This window comes from Sminthopsis crassicaudata, chromosome 2 (genome assembly GCF_048593235.1).
Source record: "Sminthopsis crassicaudata isolate SCR6 chromosome 2, ASM4859323v1, whole genome shotgun sequence".
Taxonomy (NCBI): Eukaryota; Metazoa; Chordata; class Mammalia; order Dasyuromorphia; family Dasyuridae; genus Sminthopsis; species Sminthopsis crassicaudata.
In genome coordinates, this window is record NC_133618.1 from 33,680,251 (window position 1) to 33,694,500 (window position 14,250).

At 44.9% G+C, this 14,250-nt stretch overlaps 1 protein-coding gene across 2 annotated transcripts in view; it reads right to left on the bottom strand.

Annotated features, from left to right (window-relative positions):
* REEP1 (receptor accessory protein 1) overlaps positions 1 to 14,250 on the bottom strand; it is a 124,741-nt gene that overhangs the window by 19,984 nt on the left and 90,507 nt on the right. For both annotated transcript variants that reach the window (XM_074285667.1, XM_074285666.1), the window contains exon 6: positions 3,920 to 4,097. In XM_074285667.1, the coding sequence (XP_074141768.1) occupies positions 3,920 to 4,097 (178 nt within the window). The remainder of the gene's footprint in view (positions 1 to 3,919; positions 4,098 to 14,250) is intronic.

Below are 14,250 nucleotides of genomic sequence, written 5' to 3' on the forward strand. Positions count from 1 at the left end.
CCTTCTCGACTCCTTCAAGCAGCATGGCCGGATGAAGCTCAGAACCTTCCAGGTGGGATGCCTGGAATCAGCTTAGCCCCCACCTCATACAGGGGCATGGTGCTGATGTGGAAAGGGCCCCTGGGTGACCCTGTTGGGCCATAGTTTTCCTCAGGGGGTGGATTAGATATTGGAGCCTGGGACCCCTCAGGACTGTCATTTGTGGTCCCTGCTCAGGACACTAGTACAAGCCCTCTGGGTCTCCCCCCAGCACCGCGGGTTACCTCTGGAAGCCTGACATCCTAGTGAGGCTGGGCGTCTGCCCCCGGCCCCGGCTCTGCCAGTGCAGAGAGGGTTTGCTTTGGGCCGCTGCCAGAACAAGCAATTCTGCCCTTGTATGGTTCCCCACCCAGGGCAAGGTGGGACAGCTGCCCAGCCGGGCTGAGAAAGCTCCCCGGATGCCAGACTGCTCATTGGATTTGCCAGGTCAGTTCCCTCTGAGCCTCTGGGAAGCCTTTTGGCATACAAAGCCACCAAGGAACAAAGTCTACATAGCACTCTGTTTGGGTCTGAATCCTACGTCAGAAGTTTGCTATCACCTAAGTGCCGACTGAGTGCCTCAGTTTCCTCATCTGTAAAGTGGGAGTTAAAACAGCACCTTCTTTACAGAGTAGTCGTGAGGATAATATTTACATTTATTTGTAAAGAGCTTTGTAAACTTGAAAGTGCTCTAGACATGTTAACTATACTTTTAACTGTTTAACTATTATTCTATAAGCATTAGTGGGGGGTTGAGAGGGTCTCCTTTTGCCTAGTAGACCTGTGGACAGAGTGCCAAGTGTCAGAAAGGCCTGAATTCAAATCCAGTCTCAGATACTTCCTAGCTGTGTGATCCTGGGCAGATGACTTAACCCCAATTTGCCTCAGTTTCCTTATTTGTAAAAGGGGGATAATAATTGTACCTAGCTCCCAGAACTGAAGTGAGGATAATAAATGAGATGGTAAATTGTGAAGTGCTTAGCACATAGTAAATGCTTCATAAATGTTAGCTATTGATACTGCCTGTAATAATATATCCATCAGTCAATCAACAAACATCTGTTAAGTATTTTTACTACGGATTGAGTACTTTGGCAGACGCTGGGGATAACAAAGACAAAATGTCAGAGCTAGAAGGGGCTTTGGGGATCATCTCAACTGCCTCAAAGGACCTAAATTTAAATCCACTAACTTATTAATTTTTAAATTTCTATTTACTTATTTTTAGGTCCTATGTTCTTATGAGCCCGCTTACGTTTTACAGATTAGGAAACTGAGGCGTGGAGAATTTAAGTGACATAGCTAGTAAAGAATGGGAGGAGGGAGGAGAAGTTGGGGTGACTCCCCACTCGGGGTTTTTCTGCTGTGGGAGCTGGTGAGAAGGTGGGTAAGAAGGGGTAGGTAGACAAAGCAGTGGGACCAGAAGGAGAAATCAGACTTCTCAGGAAGCTGGGCAAGAAAGGGCAACACCTGGACAAGGAAGAGGCTGCTGGGCAGCTTAATGATTAGAGCAGTGGCTCTCAAACTTTTTAAATAGGGTCCAGTTCACTGACCCTCAGTGAACTGTTGGAGGGTCAGACTACAGTAAAAACAAAACCTCACACTCTGTCCCTGCCCCTCAGCCCATTTGCCATAACCCGGCGGCCGCATAAACATCCTCAGCGGGCCGCACGTGGCCCACGGGCCGTAGTTTGAGAGCCCCTGGATTAGAACATTGGACCGGGAGTCAGCGACTTCCTTACTCAAATCCTGCTTCAGGCAGATCCTGGCTTAACTGCTCTGTGCCTCAGTTTCCCCATCTGTAAATGGGGACAGCAGCTACATTTTTATAATGCATTAAAGGTGACTAAATGCTTTTTAAATATTATTTCATTTAATTCTAGGGAGGAGGGGCTATTATTATCCCCATTTTACAGATGAGGAAACGGAGACACAAAGAAATTCACTCATTTGCCACATGGTTAGTAAGTTTCTGAGACTAACAATTCATTCACTACACTAACTAGCCACTCGTTATTACAACATGGTTATTAGGAGGCTCAAAAAAGACATTTGGAAAGCCCTTTTCATCCTTAAAGTGTAGTATAAATGCACACTTCTTCTGTTATTATTATTGCTGTGTGTGCACCAATTATCTGCCAACATCAACAAAAAGAACTGTTTATTAAGCACCTGTGGGAAGGGTACAACCTGAGCTGCACAAACACGAAGATACAAAGCCTCTAAGTACCTGGTGGTGCGATGGATCGAGCACAGAGGCTGGAGACAAGAAGAGCCACACTCAAATTCAGCCTCAAACACTTCCTAGCTGCGTGACTTAACCTCTGTCTGCCTCGGTTTATCATCTGTGAAATGGGCGTGATAACCATGCCTAGCTCCCAGGATTGTTGCGAGGATCAAATATTTGTAAAGTGCTCAGCCCGGCGCCTGGCACACAGTGGGTCCCTTGGAAATGTTTATCCCCTCCTTCTGCCCTCAGAGGAAGGATGTACAACTTTGAGCTACACGTGCCCTGTAGTAAACAAGGGACCGAGAGGCTGCATGGCCGGTAGAGGGCTGGCCTTGGTCTAAAAGGCTCTAGTTCTGCCGAGGACGCATGGTTGTGGCCAAGCCTTGTAAAGTCTTGATTCCCCTGGTAATTCTCTAAAACTCTCATTTGCCGGAAGATTGACAATCTGCATTGGAGGAGGGAATTCACACAGTAGGAGGTCCCTTCCCAGAGAAAAATCACATTTTGAGACCAAAAAGCCAAAATAAAAAAAGAAATATATGTGTGTGTGTGTATGCATATACATTTATATACACACATATAAATATATATTTATATAATTATATATAATATAAAATATAACATATATATATACATGAGAGAGAGAAGAAGAGGGAGCTGAGTGAGGATTCTCTCTATATGTATAGAGAGAAATATATATATATATACTACACATAGAGACAGAGTTAAGTTCCCGAGGATTTTGCCACAGTAGAAGGGCCTGAGAAGATTTCAAAGGCACGTCAAGAAAAGGGGACTCCCACAATGAGATTCTTTGTGATGTTCCTCGTTACTTCTCATAAACATGGCGTCGGATCCGATTCTTTGGGAAGGAGCACACTAGGACCCCTCCCCAGAATAGCCTTCCTCAAATGGAGTTGAAAACCCTGCATAAATTCCCACCATGGGTGTCACTGATGGCTTAAACTCCAAGGGGGGGGGTGGGCAGAGAGGGAGAAAGGCCCATTATCTCCAGAAGGTCCTGGTAAATCATCTGGGAAGGGGCACTCTCCCAACAGCTGGAATCAGTTGGTCAGATGAGCTGTCACTTCCAGTGTGGAGCAGATGTGAGGGGGTAGATGAATTTCAGTTGGAATGGGGTGAAAATGGGAAGACTCTTTAGGTGGGCCGTGAATAAGAGTACAGAGTTCCTGAGTATCTGGCCCAAAGGGATCTGGTCCTTGGGAGTGGAGCCCTCAGGGGATGGGTTTCGATGCTCAGAGAGAGAAGTCCAAGCTTTCATGGCTGGCTGAGCCACATCTCAGCCAGAGGCCGGCCTTGCTTCTCACTCTCTCCTCTCCTGACCTCTCAGCTTTATCCAATGTGCTTCTATTTCCTCTCTGTCCATCAAAAAGACAAACCCAAGCTGATTCAAGCCTTTCTAGCCACGGCATTTCCAGAGGACTTCCAGAAGTGATTTCCCTCCTCATGAGGGTCCTGGCCTCCTGACCTTCTCAGTGGACTCCTCATCCCACCACGTCCATATCATATGGCTCATTTGGAAAGCAAACCCGCTGGGCTGGAGCCAAGTCAGCCTGGACTTTGGACAGCTCCCTTTCACCAGGTACCACTTTAACCTCCACCCAGTGAGATGAAGGAACACATTTCAGAAGGGAAAAGGAAGTCACTTACCTGAACTTCCAGCACTTTCAGATGCACTTCTGGACATCTTGGGCTGGCCATGTTTGCTGCTGGTCCGCACGGTGGCTGAGGGAGGTGGGCCAGAGGGGACGGGGGCCCCATCCCCGCGGATAGTCGTGAGGTCTTGCATGCTGAAGCTCCGGAGCCTCTCAGATAAGGCACCTTGTCCCTGGATGCAATAGAGAAACAAGGAGGGAGCAGTCAGTTCTCTGAGCCAAGCAATCTACTTGGGGATCAGAGCTCCTGGGGATCAGGGCAGCGCCCCTGGAGAGCTGCAGGTCTTCCATGCTAGGGGGGATGAGATCTGGGCTCTCACTGATGAGTGATGACGAAGACCTTTAAATGGGAAGGGAGTGTAGCTTAAGGAGAGCAACCAGAGAGATGACTCGGAACTCTGAAGCAATTTTTAAAATTTTAAATTAAAATAAAAAGAAGAGGTTCCCAAAGATGGAAGGAGGGGGAGAGCACAGATAGATAAATAACTAGATAGATAGAATAGATGGACAGACAGACAGACAGGATAGATGGATAAGATAGTTCGATAGATATATAACTAGATAGACATAAATAGATAGGTACATAACTAGGTAGATGGATATATAATTAGACAGACAGACACAACTAGATAGATAGGTACATAACTAGACAGACAGATACCAAGATAGGTAAGTACATAGAGACTAGATAGACAGATAGATAGATAGATAGATAGATAGATAGATAGATAGATAGATAAAGAGACATACGGATAACTAAATAGGTATATAACTAGAGAGACAGAAAGATAGATAGAAATACTTGTTTCATATCCTTAGCATCAAATGGGACATGGGGTCTCAGTTGTTACCAGAAAAAGAATTCCTACATGTCCCTCCCAACAAGGAGTCATCCTGCCTTTGCTAGGCAACCTCCAGTGAAGGAGACTGTGCTCACTTCTGGGGCAGCCTGTGACTTTAGACAGTTCTAGTTATGATGAATTCTCCAAGAACGAAAAAGAACCAGGGAAAAAATAGACTTCTGAAGTCACTCCAGAGAAGGAGAGAGAAAATAAAAAACCCAAGTCTTCCTGGATCAAATGAAATACTATTCATGAGGCATTCAGTACAGTATTTGGCACTGTATATATCTGTTCCTTTCCCCTTTGAAGCTCTGCCCACTACACCTGGCTCTTCTGAAGGTTAAAGGACAAACAGACAGAATTAGTTCATTGAAATTAAACCAGGTCAGATTGAAAAAAAGGGGGCCTTCATTTACAGCAAAAAGAAACATTAATGAAAACAAGACTCACTATATATACTAGAGAGATAAAACTAAACATAAAATTCCAACTTAGATAAGGTACTCTGGTCACTGTTCAGTCCTGTCTGACCCCATTTGCAGTTTTCTAGGCAAAGATACTGGAGTAGTTTGCCATTTTGATATCTGGCTTACTTTTCAGATGAGGAAACTGAGGCAAACAGGGTTAAATGACTTGCCTGGGTTCACACAGCTGGATATGAACTCAGATCTTCCAAGCCCAGGACTCAATCCACTGCACCACCTAGCTCAGGAAAACCTGAATTCAAATTCCACCTGATACAGGCTGTGTGACCCTGGACAAGCCATGTAATTTCTCTCAGCCTCGATTTCTTGATCTGTAAACTAAAGGGGATGGAATTGATAGCCTGGTGGGTTATTTTCATCCCTAAGTCTATGACCTTAAGATATCTCCTCTGAGCTCTCGATCCTTCCCCCTTTCTCCCTTTCTCCTCCCTCTCCCTCACACACATATTATTTACCTGTTTGCCTATCTATCTTTCTGTCCCATCCATCTGTCCATCCATCTATATCAGTAGGCTCCTCACACTTTTTAAACAGGGGGCCAGTTCACTGTCCTTCAGACTGTGGGAGGGCCGGACTATAGCAAAAACAAAAGCTCACACTCTGTCTCTGCTCCTCAGCCCATTTGCCATAACCCATTGGGCCATATAAACATCCTCAGAGGCTGCATCTGGCCCGTGGGCTGTAGTGTGAGAACCCCTGATCTATATTATCTATCTATCCATCCATCCATCCATATTATCTATCTATCTGTCTTTCTAGTTTCTATCTATCTATCTAGTTTATACCTGTCATACCCATCTATCTTATCTGCCTGTCTACCCATCTATATTATCTATATCCATCTAGCTATTTCTCTATCTATATACATATACATGTGTATAAATATACATACACACACATATATATATATACATATATACACATATGTATGTAAATCTAGATCTATATATGATACATAGTTATAGTATCATCCAACGAAGTGGAACCTTAAGCCCCAGTGTCAGCTTCCTGCTCTCAGCCCTTCCACAGCTCCCTAATTCTGTGAGTCCTTTCCCCACCTCCACACCTTGTCTGGAAATGGACAGCCTCCATCAGCCCTCCAAACACGGATGCCTCCGGAGCCTATCTGCAGAAAGTCTCTTCCTTTAAGACCTAGCCAAGGGGCCACATCCCCTCTGAAAGCTTTCCTATTTTCCTTAGTTGAAAATGATTTCTCCTTCCTCACGTTTCTCCCGCTAGCTCTCTAGAGTTCTCCTAAGAGAACTTTAGAATCATAGAGTGAGAAGTAACCTTCAAAACTATCTTACACACAGTCCTCTCCATTTTACAGACGAGAAGCCAGGGCCATTCTCGGGAGCTGCAGATGGCTTCCGAGGTCCTGCAGCCCTCAGATGCTCTCCTCCATTTTTATGCTGCAGCAGCAGTTAAGTGTCTCAGAAAATGTGCCTTTGGTACCAGTTTCCTTCCCAAAGGACACATGGGTCCTGTCTCTGCTCTGGTAAAAAGAATCAGCTGCTCTCTCTAAGCCTCCATCTTTTCCTCTGGCAGCTCTGAACAAGAGGGCAACCAGGGATCTTGTCCTGGGCTTTGCTGACCTTTGCAAGATGCCAAGAGCATCTAATTCTCCTGGGAAGTGACCCAAGGGATCCCTGTCTTTGGCTGTCTCCCCTTTAGACTTTCTAAATTTGCTGATCCGAGTCCCAGCTCCAGCCTTAAAGCCTCTTGGATTTTTCTGGACTTTCAAGTAGCTAGCCCAAGATTTTTTGCATACCTGTTTGTTTAATTGGATTAGCTGTTATATTCCCCATGTTTGTCCCTTCCTGTTCATTTCCACTGTTGAAACTTTCGTCATCTCTGCCTTAGGTTAGTGCAGTGGGCCTCAAACTTTAAACAGGGGGCCAGTTCACTGTCCCTCAGACTATTGGAGGGTCGGACTATAGTAAAAACAAAAGCTCACCCTCTGTCTCCGCCCCTCAGCCCATTTGCCATAACCTGGCGGGCGCATAAACGTCCTCAGCGGCTGCATCTGGCCCGCTGCCGTAGTTTGAGAAGCCCTGGGTTAGTGCAGTAACCACCTGGCAGTCACCTCTTGCCTTCCCTCCAAACCTTAAGTTCATCCTAAACACTGGTGACTGATGTTTTTGAAATATTGCTTTCAGCATATCACTCTGCTGCTCCAAAGTCTGTTGTGGCTCCCTATTACCTCTTTGATGGAACCACTGACTCAAAACCTAGTGAAATCCTGAGTCAACTAGCTGCCTCAAAGAGGTATTTCCCACTATCTCTTAATATTAGTGCCTTCCCTCTGAGCTTCTCTCTATGGCTCAAATGAGAGGCAAAAAAAGCTTTACAAAGCACTTCCACTCACTGAGAACTTCAGTATGTACCCACTACCGGCATTACTATTCCCCTTTTCTAGAAGAGTAGCCCAATTTGCCCAAGGTCACACGGCTAGTAAGTGGAAGAGCTAGAATTTTTGCCACAATTCTGACTCCAAGCCCAACACTCTTTTTACTACCTTCCACCCCTAGGCAGGGAGCCATAACATTTTTTTGCATTGTTGTTCACCGGTTTTCAGTCCGGTCTGACTCTGCGTGGCCCCTTTTGGGGTTTTCTTTTTTTTCTTTTTTTTTTTCTTTTTTTTATTAGGCTGGGGTTAAGTGACTTGCCCGAGGTCACACAGCTAGGAAGTGTTAAGTGTCTGAGACCAGATTTGAACTCAGGTCCTCCTGAATTCAGGGCTGGTGCTCTATCTACTGCGCCACCTAGCTGCCCCGTTTTGGGGTTTTCTTGACAAAGATCTAGAGTAATTTTCCACTTCTTTCTTCAGCTCATTTTAAGGAAATTTTAAGGGTAAGTGACACACCCAAGGTCTGAGGCTATATTTGCACTGACTCCAGCATTATGTCATCACCTTGCTGCCCAACAATCCCTTGTCAGCACTAAAATTGCGACTTCTAGGAAGGATAGTGTACAGATATAACATTCGACTTGGAGTCAGGAAGACCTGGATTCCAATTCTGCCTCAGACACTTCCTAGATCTCCCAGCTTCAGTTAAATGAGAATTATTGCATTAGTGGTCCTTAAGGTTCCTTCCGGATCTAAATCTGTGACCTGAGGATTCGCTCTAAATTTAATCAGTGGCTAGGAATGGTGACGGATACAACTCATCAGTGAAAAAGTGACAAAGGACTTCAGTGATACAATCTGCTGAAAACCAAACCGCCAGCACCACCCTATTTCCCATGGCAGATTCTTTAAAAAGGTGTTAGTATTTCCTTCCCGAATTCATCCGATCAGCCGCCTGATTCTAGTACATGCTCTATGGGGGGACCCAGCATGCTCTAAGGCCATGCTGGAGAGAGATCAATTCCTGGGTTATAAAAGAAACGAGGTTTCTAAAGACAAAGGGAAGACTACCAAGAGTTTACCAGGCAGAGCCAAGAACCAAACGGAGTTCATTCATCAGGCATCAAATCCTTCTAGAGTTAATCAGGTGTTAGGTGGCACTAAATCAGTAGGTGGAAGACTTTGGGGGGATCACCAGAAAGCAGTTCAGCTTTCTGCTCCAAAAATTCTATTAACACACACACTCCCACATGGGTATCAGGACAAGAGAGATGCTTTGTCCCGATAGAAACCATGGGCCACGTGGACAGAGGCTGCTGCCTACGCTGGGTCAGTCTGGGGTTAGTCACACTTCTTTGTGAGGTTACCTGCCCTTCTCTGGGGTCCAAATATGAGACAAAATCAAAGAGCCGGGCAACCTGACAGAGGGGAAAAGAAACAGTCATTGACATGGTTCCCACACAGTGGACTGGAAGAAGCCACACAGACCTTTTGACAAACATTTAAGTACTTATGAGCTCATGGCACTGTGGGAAATAAGACCCTTCCTTTAAGAAGCTCCTGGTCTAACTAATGCATTGTTGGTGGAGTTGTGAAATGATCCAACCATTCTGGAGAGCAATATGGAACTATGCCCAAAGGGCTGTCAAACTGTGGTCTAGCAGTGTCTCCTCAGGGTTTGTATCCCAAAGAGATCATTAAAAAGGAAAACGTATGTGCAAAAATGTTTGTAAAAGCCTGGAAATTGAGTACATGCCCATCAGTTGGAGAATGGTTGAATAAATTGTGGTATATGAATATTATGGAATATTATTGCTCAGGATTATTTCAGAAAGGCCTGGAGAGACTTACATGAACTGATGCTGAGTGAAATGAGCAGAACCAAGAGAATATTGTACACAGCAATAACAAGATTATGTGATGATCAACTGTGATGGATGTGACTCTTTTCAACAACAAGGTGATTTAAGGCAATTCCAATAGACTTGTGATGGAGAGAGCCATCCACTTCCAGAGAGAGAACTATGGAGACTGAATGTGGATCAAAGCTAGTATTTTCACCTTTTTTTGTTGTTGTTGTTTGTTTGCTTGTGTTTTTTCCTTTCTTGTGTTTTTCCCCCATCTGATTTGATTTTTCTTGCACAGCATGACAACCATGGAAATGTGTTTAGAAGAATTGCACATGTTTAACCTATATTAGATTGCTTACTATCTTGGGGAGGGGAGAGGGGGGAAAGGAGGGAGAATAATTTGGAACACAAGGCTTTGCAAAGGTGAATATTGAAAACTAGCTTTGCATGTGTTTGAAAAAATAAAATACTATTAAAAAAAAAGAAGAAGCTCCTAGTCTAAGAGAAGATACAGGATATAACAGGTGAACTAACAAAATAAGGCAATGGAAAGAACATGGGCTTTGGAGTCGAGGACCAAGATTTGAATCCCAGGTTTTCCACCTACATCAATGGTGACTTTGGGAATGTCATTTAAAAAGGATCTCAGTTTCCCTATCTGTAAGATGAAGTCGCAAGTCTAAGGTTCCTTGTGATGCTATGATTCTATCACTAATTAATGCAATAAAGGTAAAAAGAGGAAAAATTATCATGGACAAGACTGGGTAGAAAGTTTTTTTTTTGGAGAAGATGCTATATGAGTTCACTAGAATTTCAATAGACAAGGGGGAAAGGAACTTTGGGAAAGAGGGGGAGGATGGGATGAATAGAAGTAGAGAAAGATAAAGCACATTCCAGATGACTGGGAAAGAATTTATTTAGGGGAGAAGCAGAAAGTTTGGGGATTTGATCACAAAGGGTCCTGAAGATCAGGCTAAGCAGTTGAATTTTAACCTATGGGTAATAGGGAGCTATTGAAAACTTTGGAGTAGGGGAGAGATATGCTCAAAATAGGGCTTTAGGCAGGTATCAATAAGCAGGACGGATTGGAAGTGTTAGATCTTAGAGCAGTGATCCTCAAACATTTAAAATAGGGGCCAGCTCACTGTCCCTCAGACTGTTGGAGGGCCGGACTATAGTAAAAACAAAAGCTCACACTCCGCCCCTCAGCCCATTTGCCATGACCTGGTGGGCCGTATAAACGTCCTCAATGGCCGCATCTGGCCTGCGGGCCGTAGTTTGAGAAGCCCTGTCTTAGAGGAAGAAAAGACAGAAGGAAGTTGCAGCTAGACATATGGAAATATAAAGACTGGACCCTTTGGTAGCAGGGGACAGAACAGATATTCTATGTTATTGTTATTGTTTTAAGACTGGATTCTCCCCAAACTCCTAGGCTGGAATATAGTTGTAATTCACCAGCAGAACCCACTTGTAGTTGGCCCAGAACCTCTGACCCGCTCCTTTTTTGACCTACACCAGCTTGCCTTTCCTATAGCCCGGCAGCCCCCATCCCCCCTGATCTGGAGAGCTCACCACATTGTCAGACAAAATGCAGACACCTGATCTGCTTGAATGTGCTAGCTCAGAACTCCTGAGCTCAAGAGAACCCCCAGCCACAGCCTCCCCAGTAGCAGGATTACTTGGTTCTACAGAGTTTAATCAGGGGAAGTTTCTATTCAGCTGCATACTTACTACACACTACTCACTCAGTGAGTGTTAGAGATAGAGAAACTGTTTAAATGCTCTGATGCAGAAATAAGCTTCATTTTTTCAGCTTTCCTTCTTCTCTATCCTCTTCCCCTCTTGAGCTGATTCTTTTCCTTCTTTTGGACCCTTTGTCATTGTGTTCTACCCTTTTCCAGTTCTCCTCAAAGCTGCTCTCAGGAAAAGACTGGACAGAAGTCACATCTGACTTTCCGTTTCACTCCCTATGTCTCTCCTTCCATGGGTACATCTGTCTTTTTCGCTTTCTCTAGCTGTTCCCCCTTGAAGGGAAATATTAGGCACCAGGGACAAGCCTGGGCCACGTGGCGTGGGCAGGGGACCTCGGTCCTCTGAAATCAGGGAAGTCAAGCCCACATCTGAGCAAGAATCCCAGCAAGAGGATGTTTAACCTCTTAAGGTCTTAAGACTTCCTTGAGAGAGAACTCACTATGTGCTTCCCCTAGGCAGCCCAGCTAGTTGTGGGGAACTTTCTCCTGCCATCAGTTCTAAATTTGCCTCTTGGTAAAGTTCTTCCCATGGTTCTCCTGAGTCTACCCCTCACACTCGGCCACGATGGTGAAGCCATAGCAGAGTGGGGAAGTTCAAGAGACCCAAGGGCTCCAAGATGGCCAGAGCAATATAGTAGTGTCCTGGTTGGTTAGGATATTCAAGAAGAACAGAATGGGTTCATCAGGAGCGTTTAGGAGAGTACAAGCTCCTTGAAGGGCAGGACCTGTCATTTTTGCTCTAGCACGGTGCCTTGGACGAGCTGAAAAATTGCTTGGTGTTTGACTGATTGATCCCGACATGGGGAAATCAACTGAAAGGGCAGAGAGGAGGAATTAGATTGTGGTCAGAAAAACGGACCAAGTTTGAGATGTGAAGGTAAAGTGATGGCCTGGGATGAGTTCTATGCCCTGGTTTTGTGGCTGTGACTTTTCCTGATCTCTATTGTTAGTTCTCTCTTCCCGCTCCCAACCCTCCACCCCCATTTGCTTTACATATATTTTGCTTTTACTTTTTTATAATTTTATTCTAATTTCCCATCCCCAATAACACCTTACCCAGTACCTAGCAATCAGTTAATAAACATTATTAAGTGCCTACTATGTGCCAAGTACTATGCTAAGCATTGGAGATGCAAAAAGAGGCAAAAGAGGGTCCTGGCCCTGAGAGAGCTTACAGTCTAATGGGGAAGACAACAAACAAAGAGATAGAGATAGAGATAGATATGTATAAAGCAAGCTATATACAAAATGAATAAGAGAGAATTAAACAAAGGAAAACTTTGCAGTTAAGAGCAGTTAGGGAAGTCTTCCTGTAGAAGATGGGATTTAAGTTGACACTTAAAAGGAAACCAGGGTAGAGCATTCCAGGCATAGACCAGCCCACCATGCTAAGGGGCAGAGTTTCTTGTTGGTAGAACAGCCTGGAGGCCAGTGCCATTGGATCCAAGAGTACTTTTGGGGAAATAAGGTGTAAGGAGCCTAGAAGGGTGGGTGGGAACGGAGTTCGGAAGGGCTTTGAGTGCCCGAGGATTTTGTATTTGCTCCTGGAGACAATAGGGAGTCAGTGGAGTTTATTATATAAAGCGGTGACATGATGGAACTCAAGTGTTTGGAAAATGGCATCTCAGTGGCTGAATGAGGGCTGGATTGGAGTGGGAGAAACTTGATTTGGGCAGACCCCTCCTTCCCCTAAGCAGGCTATTACCACTGTGTAAGAGTGGGGCCTGTATCCGGGAGGTTTCAGTGTTAGAGGAAAGAAGGGGAAGAATTTGGGGGATGTCAGTAGATCTTGGCAACAGCTCAGACATGGGGGTTGAGAATGGCACAGGGTAAGTTCTTAATAAATGCTTCATAAGCTGAATTACAGAGGGAGGGACGTCAGTGCAGACAATGGACTGTAAGGTCTGAAGGCAAAGTCACCAGTGTGGACATGGTAGTTCCTGAGGGTGATGTCAGGGTATGGAGCACAGGGGAAAACAGGAACTCGTTGGGGATAGCAATGTGGCTTGAAAAGCAACAGCCCAGCTCAGTGCAGAAGAGAATAGCCGGTTTTACCATTTCAGATTTCCAAAAGGAAACTGGGTCAGCTCCAGTCATTTCTGGTTGTTCAGTGTTGTTGAAACGGCATTAGGAAGTGTCTGGGTCGATTACAAGAAACAGAAAGGAAGAGGACAACGATGATCATAATAATAATCCATATTTGTGAGCTCTGTGAGAAAAATCCCATGAAGTCTATAGTTCAAATATTATTGTTTCTGCTTTCGGATAAGGAAACTGAACATAAATTTTGTGACTTGTCCAAGACAATACAGTTTGGAAAAGTTCCAATCCAGGAGACTGCCGTCCGGGTCTCTCGTCTCCCAAATCTAGCAAGATTGTCCAGTTCAGAAAACAATTGTTAGGTCTCAAGGAAAAGGGCAATTTAATGTTGAAATGTGGGTGCGATGGATCCAAGGTCATGTACCCCTGACCTTTAAGCTCTCTCCTATCCCGACTGAGTGTCTAGGAGCACCTGAATGGCAGAGATTGGGACCCTGACCTCCAGGCTTTGGGGGATTGTTTTTTTATCACTCACTATCCTGACAATGGGCTGCTCTTTCAATGGCCTTTCATGTTTAATCAGATATTCCAGACTCCAGCAAACTGCCTCCCTGGGCTAGCCTAGTGACCTAACCTGGGCTAGCCAAGTGACCTAACCTACGGGAGAGTCTGCTGTGACCTTGATCTCGGAATGAGAACGTCCCTAGCTCCCTAAGTATCTCACTCAATGTTTGCTATGCCCACGTGTATTCTTGCTGGTACAACCTCTAGAGATCACATCTTCCAAATAATTTCCAGATCACTCAAGGGAATGGGTGGAAAAAGCCAGTGGAGGACTCTACTGAAGGGATTAGTGCTGTAATTATCAAGAATTTGTCTTGTTTACAGCTTAACTCAAACATCGTTGTTTGCCCATCTCCTTTCTTCTTCCCCTGGGCAGAAGGGCCCAGGGGACACAGACTGGACTTGGGTAACACTCACTGAACTGCAGTATTACCAGGGACGGTA